Source organism: Vespula pensylvanica, chromosome 2 (assembly GCF_014466175.1).
Source record: "Vespula pensylvanica isolate Volc-1 chromosome 2, ASM1446617v1, whole genome shotgun sequence".
Classification (NCBI taxonomy): Eukaryota; Metazoa; Arthropoda; class Insecta; order Hymenoptera; family Vespidae; genus Vespula; species Vespula pensylvanica.
In genome coordinates this window covers 17,915,840-17,927,576 of record NC_057686.1, presented here as the reverse complement: position 1 = coordinate 17,927,576, position 11,737 = coordinate 17,915,840, and the positions used below count along the sequence as shown (strand labels likewise).

General features: G+C 41.3%; 2 protein-coding genes across 12 annotated transcripts in view; both read left to right on the top strand.

The window, feature by feature from the left end:
• Nucleotides 1-2,192, top strand: part of LOC122627417 — a gene marked incomplete at both ends in the record, with an annotated part of 5,171 nt that extends 2,979 nt beyond the window's left edge. Inside the window, 2 exons of the mRNA XM_043808522.1 lie at nucleotides 1,852-1,920; nucleotides 2,004-2,192. Of these exons, the coding sequence (XP_043664457.1) occupies nucleotides 1,852-1,920; nucleotides 2,004-2,192 (258 nt within the window). The remainder of the gene's footprint in view (nucleotides 1-1,851; nucleotides 1,921-2,003) is intronic.
• A 105-nt stretch (nucleotides 2,193-2,297) lies between these two features.
• Nucleotides 2,298-11,737, top strand: part of LOC122637967 (bromodomain adjacent to zinc finger domain protein 2B-like) — a 126,745-nt gene continuing 117,305 nt past the window's right edge. For 7 of the 11 annotated variants that reach the window (XM_043830525.1, XM_043830522.1, XM_043830523.1 and 4 more), the window contains exon 1: nucleotides 2,298-3,876. The gene's annotated coding sequence lies outside the window, so the exon portion shown is untranslated. The remainder of the gene's footprint in view (nucleotides 3,877-11,737) is intronic. The other 4 variants (XM_043830529.1, XM_043830530.1, XM_043830531.1 and 1 more) reach the window with 1 other exon arrangement.

Genomic DNA, 11,737 nt, shown 5'->3' with positions numbered 1-11,737 from the left:
TTTTTTTTTTTTTTTTTTTTTTGATTTGCGACCGTATACACGGAACGGTAGGTTTTTGTGCGAGTAGGTCTATAGCGCGTCGTTATATGCGCTTATGACGATCTATAAAATATATATATATATATATTTTTTTTTTTTCGCGACGAGCACGCGCCACGTTTACGGCTCGTCGCCGCCATCGAGCGCGTGAAAAAGCGCGGGAAAAAAGATTTGTTTTTTTTTTTCTTCTTCCTTCTTTCCTCCCTTCCTTCAATTCCTTCTTTCTTTTTAATCTCTCGCGCTTCTCGATTACGTTCATTTTCATTTTTAAGGGTGTGATAGGGAGGTTGGTAGAGGAAACGATAGGACATGGAAGAATCTCTTAGATAACGTCGAACGATCCGGTTAAGACGAGTTCGCAATTATTTTTTCGCGAACAACGTTTTTTCTTCTTTTCAAATTATTTTCAACGTGATAGCTATGACGTAATCATTGATCGAGATCGAAGAAGGATAAAGAGAAAAAAAAAGAGAAGGAGGAGGAAGAGGAGAAGGAAGGCATCGAGAAATCGATCGGAAAAATGAAAGATCGACGAGGGGCGGCTCGTAACTCTCTTCGATCATCATCGGATACGATCGTGCCTTGCAATTTGTAAGTGCAAAAGCGAAAGAGAGAGAGAGAAAGAGAGATAGAGAGTAGTACGACGAGCGATCAGTGTTTCTCTCCGATCGTTGCTTTGCTCTAACGAGAAGAAAGGTCGAGGCGAAAGCGAGGATTCGAGCAACATCGTAACTTATAATGTATGCTCTCTTCGAAGAGCTCTTTCTTTCTCTCTTACAAATCAAACGAGTTCGACCTTCGTTTACAAACGAATCCAAACTCCAAAGCCAAAAATTTATCCCGGAGAATCCATCATTTTTTATTTGTCTCCGTTCTTTCTCTCTCGCTCTCTCTCTTTTTTTTTTTTCCCCCTCTTTGTTTCGTATTTTACTTTTTTGTTTTCGTTCTTTTTTATTTTTGTTTTCGCCCCTTTTTTTTCTTTTTTGTACATTGTTTTTTCTTTCTCTGGTCGAACAAACGACTCGCTTCCGGGTTAATTTTCCTGATTAACTAATCGGCAAAATTACGGGTTATCGTTCGCCGTCGTACGTAATAATCAAAGCGTTGGGGCCAGGTTCTAGCTCGCTTAATATCCGTGCTTTGTGTCGGGAAGTATCGAGCGTTGGTCGTTAGTTAACCGCGCCAATTAACGTTGACCTAATTATTCACGCGTCGACGAGGGGAAACACGAAAAACTTTCGAAAGTAGTATCTTTCGAAAAATGTTAACGAACGGCTAGACCGATCGAGAGAAAGAGAGAGAGAGAGAGAGAGAGCGCGAGGTTTATTACAAATATAACCCTTCGATGTAAACAACGTTTTCTTCGCCGATCGACGTTCTCCTTAAAGAGAAAGAAAAACTTTGAGAACCAATTGAACCTCTTATATCGATCCTTATCGCGTAATAAAAAAAAGAAAAAAATTTCGAGAAAAAATTCAATGGTAAAAAAAAGGAAAAAGAAAAGGTGCGGGGCCCTCGATTGGCAGAGTCCGGCCCTGTCGCGATCGCGAGTGTAAATCGGTAGACACCCGTTAGATGGTGTGTGTTGCGAAGGTAGGGGGAGAGGCGGGCCAGGTGGTCCGTCGGTGCGAATATCCATTATAGATTCGGCGGAGTGTAGCCGCCGGTGCGCGATCCTCTTCTCTCTCTCTCTCTCTCTCTCTCTCTCTCTTTTCGTCTGCGCGCGCGGCGCTTTGCTACACTCGCATTATACATACATACGTACGTATATACATTCGTACAACGTAGATAGATAGAGAGGGAAAAAGAGAGAGAGAGAGAGAGAGAGAGAGAGAGAGAACATCACACAAGATCGCTAGAGATCAGTGCAGCGTCGATGTCGTGCGCGCCACTCTCCCTCGAAGAAGCGCCCACGTATATAGAAGCGAGAGAGATGTAGTAGTAGTTATACGATGGATCCTTGATGTGTTAGTAGTAACGGCGTATTTGCGCGTAGTGTCCGACGAGGGCGCAGTCGTCGGGTTTCGCGGCGCCACCGGTTCATTCCGCCATCGGCGCCCGCGACGTACGGACGTGCGTGTCGAGACAGAAAGAAAGAAAGAGAGAGAGAGAGAGAGAGACAGACAGAGAGAGACAGAGTGAGAGAGATAGATAGGGAGAGAGAGAGAGCGAGAGAGAGAGAGAAGAAAGGAAGGAAGGAAGGAGAAAGAGATAGAGACAGGGACGCGCTACGACTTTCAACGAGAGAGAGAGAGAGAAAGAAAGAAAGAGGAAGAGAGAGAGAGAGAGAGAGAAAAAAGAGCAATTATTTCGTGCGCGAACGATCATCTCGCGATCTGTGCGTGTCGTCCGTCTTTGGCTATACATGTCCTTCCGAGTTTGTATTCGCGCGAACGATAAACGACGTCGAGGAATTCGACAAACGAGACACACGACGGTGCTCGTCTGGCGGAGTGAGGAAGATCGGTTATTAGCGAGTTTATAGACGGACAAGATAGATAAGTATAGAGATAGAGATAACTAGAGAGATATCGAGAAGAAGGCGAGATCGGCGAGGAAAGACGCGCGGTACTTTTTTCGCGAGCGAACGAGCGAGCGAGCGAGTTAACGGTGTCGAGCAGAGTTCTTCGTGCTCCGGTGGTGGTGTAGTTGGTTGGTTGGTTGGTTGGTTGATTGGTTGGTGCTGGCTGGTAGTAGTTGTTGTTGTTGTTCCAGTAGTAGTAATAGTAGTAGTAGTAATAATAATAGTAATAGTACTAGTGGTGGATGATACAATAATAACGCGCTCTTGATTCCGAGTGTAAACAAGTGCTACGAGAGGATAGAGAGAATAAAAGGAAAAGTAAAAAGGGAAACGAAGACGGAGAATAGTTATTGTATATTCTAAAGAAAAGTGACTCGTCGGTATTGGATAAGGATATAATAAGATAAACGCGAGGAAGAGGAAGAAGTGTAAGGGGGAAGGAAGGAAGGAAGGAACGAAAGAAAGAAAGAAAGAAAGAAAGAAAGAAAGAAAGAAAGAAAGAACGAAGGAAGGAAGGAAGGAAGGAAAAGGTAGCGAGTAATAGAAGTACGATTAGCAAACGGCATCGGCTCTGGTGGCAGTTGCTGCGACGGGTGTACCCCCTCGCTCGCTCCCCCCGCTTCCTCCCCCCCGTCGCCCCCGCCTTTCCCCCGCCCTCTCCTGTACGCTCTCCGCGACCGTTCGTATCCTCCTCGGGACGACGCCACCGTCGAGACGCGTCGTGCCGGGGCTCGACTCTCGCGCGAGGGGAGAGGACCGACGGTGAGAGAGACAGAGAGAGAGAGAGAGAAAGAGAGGAGTAAGCGAGCGAGCGAGTGAGACGGAGATAGAGAAAGACGGATAGCCTGCTTGCGAGACACGAGCAAGGGAAGCAAGGGAAGGAGGAGGAGGAGGAGGAGGAGAAACAGCAGCGGCACAGGCACAGGACAGGCATAGGCACAGGCATACATAGGGGCAGAACGGCGGTGTAAAGTAACGTCGTCGGTGAGAAAAGGAGAACGAGAGAAGAGGATCAAAGAAGAGGAGAGTGAGAGAGAGAGAGAGAGAGAGAGAACGTGCTGTCTTCTCTCTACCTGTGCGTCCCTCTCTCACGAAAGTGCGACTTGGAAGGCCTTGCTCCGATCTCCTAGGCATCGAGCAGGCAAGCGAGAGAGCGAGCGAGCGAACGAACGAACGAAAGAACGAGCGAGCAGTCAGGCAGGCCAAGCAAGCAAGCAAGAAGCCGAGGAGGAGAAGGTGGAGGAGGAAGAGGAGGAGGCGGCCAGGCCTCTCGTCGCGTCGTCCAACGACGCGGGATATTTCCTTTTGGTTAGGTAAGCGAGACAACAATATAAATGGCTCGTACACAGTACCCACCACAGAGAGACGGACAAAGAGAAAGAGAGTGAGTGAGTGAGTGAGTGAGAGAGAGAGAGAGAGAGAGAGAGAGAGAGAGAGAGAGAGAGAGCACCAGCGAGAACGTACGAACGCTTCGGCGCGAACCGATTCGCGCGCGACTTACTTCCCCCCCTCCTCCTCCTTTTTCTTTCTTTCCATCTCCATCCTCCACCCTTCCTCTTCCTTCTCCTCATCCTCTTCATCCTTCTTCTTCTTCTTCTTCTTCTTCTTCTTCTTCTTCTTCTTCTTCTTCTTCTTCTTCCGTCCTTCTGCGACATTTTTCCGAGAACTCGTTGCCCGTCGTCGTGTCGTCGTCGTCGTCGTCGTCGGCTCGATCGATGGCCCTTTTTTTTAGGAGCTCGCACGTACTTACCAAACCTTCCATCGTTTCTCTCTCTCTCTCTTTCTCTTTCTTCTTTCTTCTCTCTCTTTCTCCGTGCTGCTCTCTTTTACGAGTCTCTATCTTTTTATTTGTGTGTCTGTCTCTCTTTTTCTCTTTCTTTCTGTCTCTCTCTCTCTCTCTCTCTCTCTCTCTGTTTCGTCCGCGCGTTCGAAAGACGCGCCAAATTCGTAACTTCTTTTTACGACAGGGTCGTTGTTACCGTCTTTTGTTTTGGCGCCAGTTTTGAATACGATTCAAAGTTGAAAATATTTAGATGGGTAGCTATATACATATATACATATATGACTATATATATATATATGTATGTATGTATGTATGTATGTATGTATATGTATATACTGATCGACGATTGACGACCCAATGACGACGACGACGACGACGAGATGACGATGACTCGTTCTCTCTTCTCATGTAAGAGAACGTTGTCGTTAAATATCTTAACGGGAAACGAGGACGTGGAACGGCCGCAACGCGAAAGCTTCCTTTCCTTTCCTTTCCTTTCCTTTCCTTTCGAGGTGGTAATAAGATCGGTCCTTAAGGACGATTAGGATCGTCGAAGAGCGGAACGCTCACCGACGTGACGCGTCCTTTCAAACTTTTTTCCTTCTTTTTTTTTTGTTTTTTTTTTTTTTGTTTTTTTCCTTTAAAGCAAAGACTTACAAATTTCTTACAGATTTCTTCGTCTTTATCGATATCGACGATCTTCGTACTTACATACTTAACGTACGTATACGCGTACGTACGTATGTTTGTGACGTATGTATATTTGTATATGTATGTATGTATGTATGTATTTATGTTTTATGTCGTCGATAATTCGTTTCGTTAACGATCGTGCGTATATACGTACTTACGTCCGTTACGTAGGTCTCTCTCTCTCTCTCTCTCTCTCTCTCTGTGTACGTGTGTGTGCTCATGCGTGCCCGTGTGCACGTGTGTTAGTTAGTGCGTGTCTTCTCGCGAAAAGGAGGCAAGGTTAACGATCGTCGATATTTCTCTCTATCTATCTATTTATCTATTTATCTATCTATCTATCTATCTATCTATCTATCTATCTATCTATCTATCTATGTATCTCATTTATTTTTCTTTTCTTCTCTTTCGTCTTTTTTTTTCTTTCCTTTTTTTTCTTTTCGTTTCATTTCCCTCCATCATCGTCGATATCGTCGTCGTTTCGTCGTTTCGTTACACTTTCGACTCAGTTCGTTTCGAAGTTAGACACGCTTTTCTATTGTACGTACGTATAGTAAATCAGTACGAGTCGTCGGAATCGACGGTTAGACCGAGCGTTAGAGCTCTAGCTAGATCTCCGTTGTTAGATAAGACGAATTACCAGAGGCCAGAACGCGAATCGCTCGAGTTTCTTTCATAGACACTAACTAAGGAACGCATTCGTTCCGACCATGCCGTTAGTTCGTCAAGAAGGAAACTTACGTTATGTACGTACCTACGTATGTATTATGCATGTATCTATATGTATGTATGTACGATTACGAACGACTTACCTTCTCTCTCTTTCTCTCCTTTTTTTTTATTGGTTCGGTTTTTTCCTTCTTCCTTTCGTCTTAGAGGAAAAGTCGAACTTCGCAAGAAGAAGAAGAAGAAGAAGAAGAAGAACTCGTGCAGAAGCATTTTCGGTTTAATCAACATCATCCGTGTTTTTATCGTCTCTTATGCTAAAACATCTTATATATGTACGAAAGGAAACGCGAAAGAATCGGTTACGCAAGCCGGACAAACTGCGACACGCGCCTCGTCGTCTTCTTTTGCTTCTTCTTTTGCTTCTTCTTCTTTTGCTTCTTCTTCTTCTTCTTCATCATCATCATAGCAGACGTAGTGTAGTCGTAATCATCGTGTAGTCGTGTAGTCGTCGTTGCAGTACTACTACTATACTTAGTCGATTCGTTAGTTACTCGTACGACGATAGACAGATAAGACACGATTGAAGAGAGAGAGAAAGAGAGAGAGAGAGAGAGAAAATTGTCTTTTAACAACGTCTCACTATTCCTTCTTGTATTTACCGCACGCTTTTAGCTACCTTCCATGTTGAAATATGTACGTAATCGTTCGTCGTACTATATTTCTTTTACATTCCCTCTTTCTCTTTTTCTTTCTCTCCATCTTTTTTCCTTTCCTGTTTCTTTCGGTATCATTCTTCTTACACCCGAGAAATCGTCGTCGAGCAATATAATTATCGAACGAGTAATGTCGGAGTAACGTCAATGCATCCGATTAACGAATACTTTTTCGTCGTAAATCGTTGCATTGTTTTTCCGTCCTTCTAATGTGTATTATTTTCCCCGAACACACAACAAACGCGTACCACGTTTGTATTTCCAAAGATTGAAATCGATATATATATATATATATATATATATATATATATATAGAGAGAGAGAGAGAGAGAGAGAGAGAAAATAAAAAGTCCGGAGACAAGCTTCGAGATAAACGGATATCTCGGATTATACATATACATATATATATGCGCATCACCACACTACACGCGCGCACATATTAAATACGTATACACGGGTACCACGTGTGCGCGCGTATCGATGTGTATTTTCTACATGCATATAAAGCTACACCTACTTTGTACACTTTGAGCGCGCTTACTCTCGCAAGTTCAAACACGAATATTGTTGCTGTTGCTGTTGCTGTTGCTGTTGTTGTTGCTGTTGCTGTTCTTGCTGCCGATGCTGCCGGTGCCGTGTTGTGTTACTGTTACTGTTGTTGCGCTTCGTATATATATCACGTATATGTACGTACGTACGAACTACGTGTGTGTTTACGTGTATATATATCTATGTTCGCCTAGCGAGAGGAAAAATAGAGAGAAGAGAAGAGAAAATACGTTTTTCACGGATGGGAACGGAGAAGGAGAGGGTATAGCTCGCTCTCGGCTTAAAGACGCGGCTCAGGTGAACCACGTTTTTCTCGCTTTTAACGTTTCGTATTATGTGATTATTTACGTAACGACTTGAGAAAGAGATAGAGAGAGAGGGAGAGAGAGAGGGGAGGGAGAGAGAGAGAGAGAGAGAGAGAGAGAACGAGTTTGCGTTCGGAATCGAAATTATCGATTTATTTGACATATGAAAGTTTTCACGCCGTAGAATTACGCTCTTGATTTCATACTTAACCCTTTAATGCGTCGTTCATCATTTTTCTTTTTCTTTTTTCTTTCTTTTTTTCTTTCTTTCTTTCTTTTTCTTTTCGTTTTTCCTTTTTTTCTATTTTTATCTAACAGAAATTGTTAAAGGAAGTGTTTGAGTAATCGACGAAAAGAATATTACATCGTAATTATTTCTACTCTTCGAAACACGTGCATCAAAGCGATTTCAAAGATAATCGATAGGATCGTATGATGTATCGTGAAATTGATTGTAGCAACCTCTTCATTAAAGATAGTTTATTAAAATCGTATTTCATATTTAATTCATGGATCATTTCATCGATGTATCTATCATTCATTCGTTCGTTCATTCATTCGTTCGTTCATTCGTTCGTTCGTTCGTTCGTTCGTTCGTTCGTTCGTTCGTTTATTTTTTTGCTTACGAATTTTTCAGACACTCTTACGCTCCTGGTTTACGTGTAACCAGAACGCAATGAAATAATAATAATAATAATAATAATAATAATAATAATAATAATAATAATAATAATAATATACGGGACAGGTCGAATGAAACGTAACAAGCATAAATATTAAACCAACCATTGGAAATATCACGTTGTAATTCTACAACGCCGTATGCATCGAAGGGGACTTTAAATAAAAATTGATAGGATCGTATGACGTATCTTACGAATCGATTATACCAACTTTTTAACTTAAAGATAAATCATTAAAATCGAATTTCATACTTGACCCTATGATGCTTCGTTCGTCTTTTCTTTTCTTTTCTTTTTTCCTTTTCTTTTCTTTCCTTTTTGCTTTACATACATTTTTTTTTTTTTGAAACGTACAACAAACTACGTAATCATTAAAAAAACATTTAGAGTCTGTTAATTTCAGTCGATTTAAGTAAGACGAATGGATACGATCGTGTGACGTATCGTCGAAACATCGATCTTAAATATAAATGATTAAGAATTAAGAAAAAAAAAAAAAAAAGAAAAAAAAAGATTGACGAACGAAAAATCTTCGATGAGATAGATAAAAAGAAAAGGAAGAAACACAAAAAAAAATTTTGTAATGATTCGACCAAAAGGAGTTTACAACGTTAAATCGAATCAAACGATTCTCTTTAAATTATGATCCTTTAGAATAGAGAGTATCGCTAATAATAATCGATGATACTTTCCTGACAAGGACGCTTATAATTGTAAGAGCAAGTGTCGGACTCGATAAAGCGGTAAAATCGCGAGTAGCGTGTAACGGGAGTCTTCTTCGATTTCGCGAGCGCGAACCTTCCGCGCCGTTTTACCGTTAACGACCTAAATCGGTGTGTGCGTGCGTGCGTACGTACGTACATGCGTGTGCATGCATATGTATCCTCTCTCTCTCTCTCTCTCTCTCTCTCTTTCTACTGCATGTGTTCGTACGTGTGTGAAAAGAAAGATATAAGAAACGAGAAACGTTCCACCGTTTCGCGAGTCGCAAAGAAGAAAAAAAAGAAAGAAAGAAAAAATTAGGAGCTTAAACCAATATTTGATTAATACGACATAAGTTTAAAAGTCGACCGACATATTTATTGCATTCGGCTTATTTTTTTTTGTTTTCTTCTTTTACGTTATCGATTTTTTTTTAACAATATTTAGATTATTTTATTCGTAGAATTGTAATTAAGAGTGTGAAGTTTGAAATGAAGTTACGTAAGTGACGAAAAAGATAAATAAGAAAATGAAAGGGAAAGAGAAAGAGAATATGTCATGCGTGAAAGGGAAATAGAACGGTAATGCCATTAGAATGATGTACATTATCACGTAAAAAAAGAATCGAAGAATACGACGAAGAAAATTTTATTCCGATTACCTCGTCTCTCTCTCTCTCTCTCTCTCTCTCTCTCTTTCTTTCTTTCTCTATCTTTCTCTCTGTCCGTCTCCTTTATCGACGTACGAGATGCGGGGGCGTTTATAAAGAGCGAGAGAGAAAGAAGAGGGTCACGATAACGCGTTGGGAGGACCTTAACGCCTACGTTTTCTCGAGAGTACCTCTATACAAGCGATTTTTCTTTTTCATCTTCTTTTTCTTCTCCTTCATCTTCTTCTTCTTCTTCTTCTTCTTCTTCATTTTTCTTCTTCTTTTTCTTATTGTTATGTTGTTATTATTATTATTATTATTATTATTATTATTATTATTATTATTGTCGTCGTCGTTGTTATTTCTCTTTTTTTCTTATAATCTCTCGATGCTTCGGCTAGCCAAGTTAAGTTTTATCGATAAAGCTAAGTATAACGATCGTGAAAAGATTCATCTTCTCTTTTTTTTCTTTTTCTTTTTTCATTCCTCCTTCTCCATTCTATTTTCTTTTGTTTTTCTCTTTCTATCAAGCGTATCTTCTTATCTAGATTAGTATCGTAAACAATGTAGCTATAAGATAATCTTAGTGAAAGTTTATTTCTTTCGTAAAAGTAAGGTTTGTCGTCGACGGGGTAATAGTACATAGATACATGTGTTTACTTATATCGCTGGAATATATATATATATATATATATATATATATATTTAAATACGTTTCAAACTTTCTCTCTCTCTCTCTCTCTCTCTCTCTCTATCTTCGTATGCGTCCATTTGTCCGTCTATACGTCCGTCCATCCGTCTATCTGTCTCGAACGAATCGAATTTGAAATTAGATAGCAATCGCGTTAGCGTTGTTGGATCTGGGAGTCGGGAGTCGAGGAGTACGACGCGACGTTCGATGCGTTTTCAAGGCACGCAGCGCGCTCGCGCGACGATCGATGGCTCTTACGAAATCGAAACGTGACTAATCGCCAGAGACGAACACACACCGTCATGGCTGACATTCGCGCGAACCAACAGTGGAGGAGGCCTGGCTTGCACGAAACGAAACGAAACGAGACGGAGACGACGACGACGACGACGACAACGACGACGTCGCGTTACGTCGATAATACTACCGCTTTACGTTCTCTCTCTCTCTCTCTCTGTCTCTGTCTCTGTCTCTGTCTCTGTCTCTCTCTCACTCTCTCTGTCTCTCTCTCTTTCTATGTCAGTTTAGTTCGCGTCTCCTTCGACGTGAGCGAACGTTGGAAATTTCCCGATACCGTTTTACCCCTCTGTCCGTACGTTGTACCTTCGATCTTTGAGAAACCCTCAAAATATCTGGACTCTTTTCTATCTATCTATGTATCTATTTATGTATCTATCTATGTATCTGTATTTATCTATCTATGTATCTATCTATCTGTTTCTTTCTATCTCTCGCTCTCTTTCTCTCGTAATGTATCGACGTTACTATTATTGATATTATCGAGTAGCCTCGTTATCGTCCTTCCCTTATCCGTTTTACACGCTTTAATGACCGTCTAAATGGCGATTAACGAGTAGTCGAGCGAGAATAAAGCTTTGCGTGCAAGAGAAATTTCCTATTGGCTGGTGCGTGACCCTTGACCGTCGTTGTCCGTTGTTTATCTCTCTCTCTCTTTCTCTTTCTCTCTCTCTCTCTCTCTCTCTCTCTCTCTTTCTCTTTCTGAATGCAAAGCTCGTTGTCGTCATTGTTATCGTCATCGTCGTCTTCGTCGCCGTCGTCGTCGTCGTCGTTGTTGTCATCGTCATCGTCGTCGTCGTCGTCGTTGTTGTCATCGTCATCGTCGTCGTCGTCCTTGAAAAAAAAAAGAAAAGAAAAAAAAATATTTCACGGACAGAAAAGAAATGAAAAAAGAAGATGAGGAAGAGGAGAAATATCATTATTGTAGGAAAACCGTTTGGTCGTATTTCATACGCAAATGCATTTCGTTCGGTAAAAGGATCCCGAAAGATTCATGCTTTTTGTACAACGAACGAATGAACGAGCGAATGAACGAACGAACGAACGAACGAACGAACGAACGAACGAACGAACATTCGTTCGGTATTAACGAAATTAAAGTTCTTCTCTGCGACCGACAAATCTCTTTGAGCTTCCCGTTCCGTCGTATTTAGCGCGCTCTATAAATTCGTGAAAGGGAATTCTTGGAAGGACGCATTAGTTGCTCGCATTTCAACGAATGTGCATCAAATGTGTGTGTGTGTGTGTGTGTGTGTGTGTGTGTGTGTATTAAGGGTCAAAGAAAAGGATTTGACAATCTATTAACATCTTATAACATTGTTACTTGAACGAAATTGAACAGATTAAAAAAATTTTTTTATTATACGCCAAAACGAGAAAAAAAAGGATCGAACCGAACGTTTTTATCTTTCTTCTAATCAAACAGAAAATAGAATAATTAAT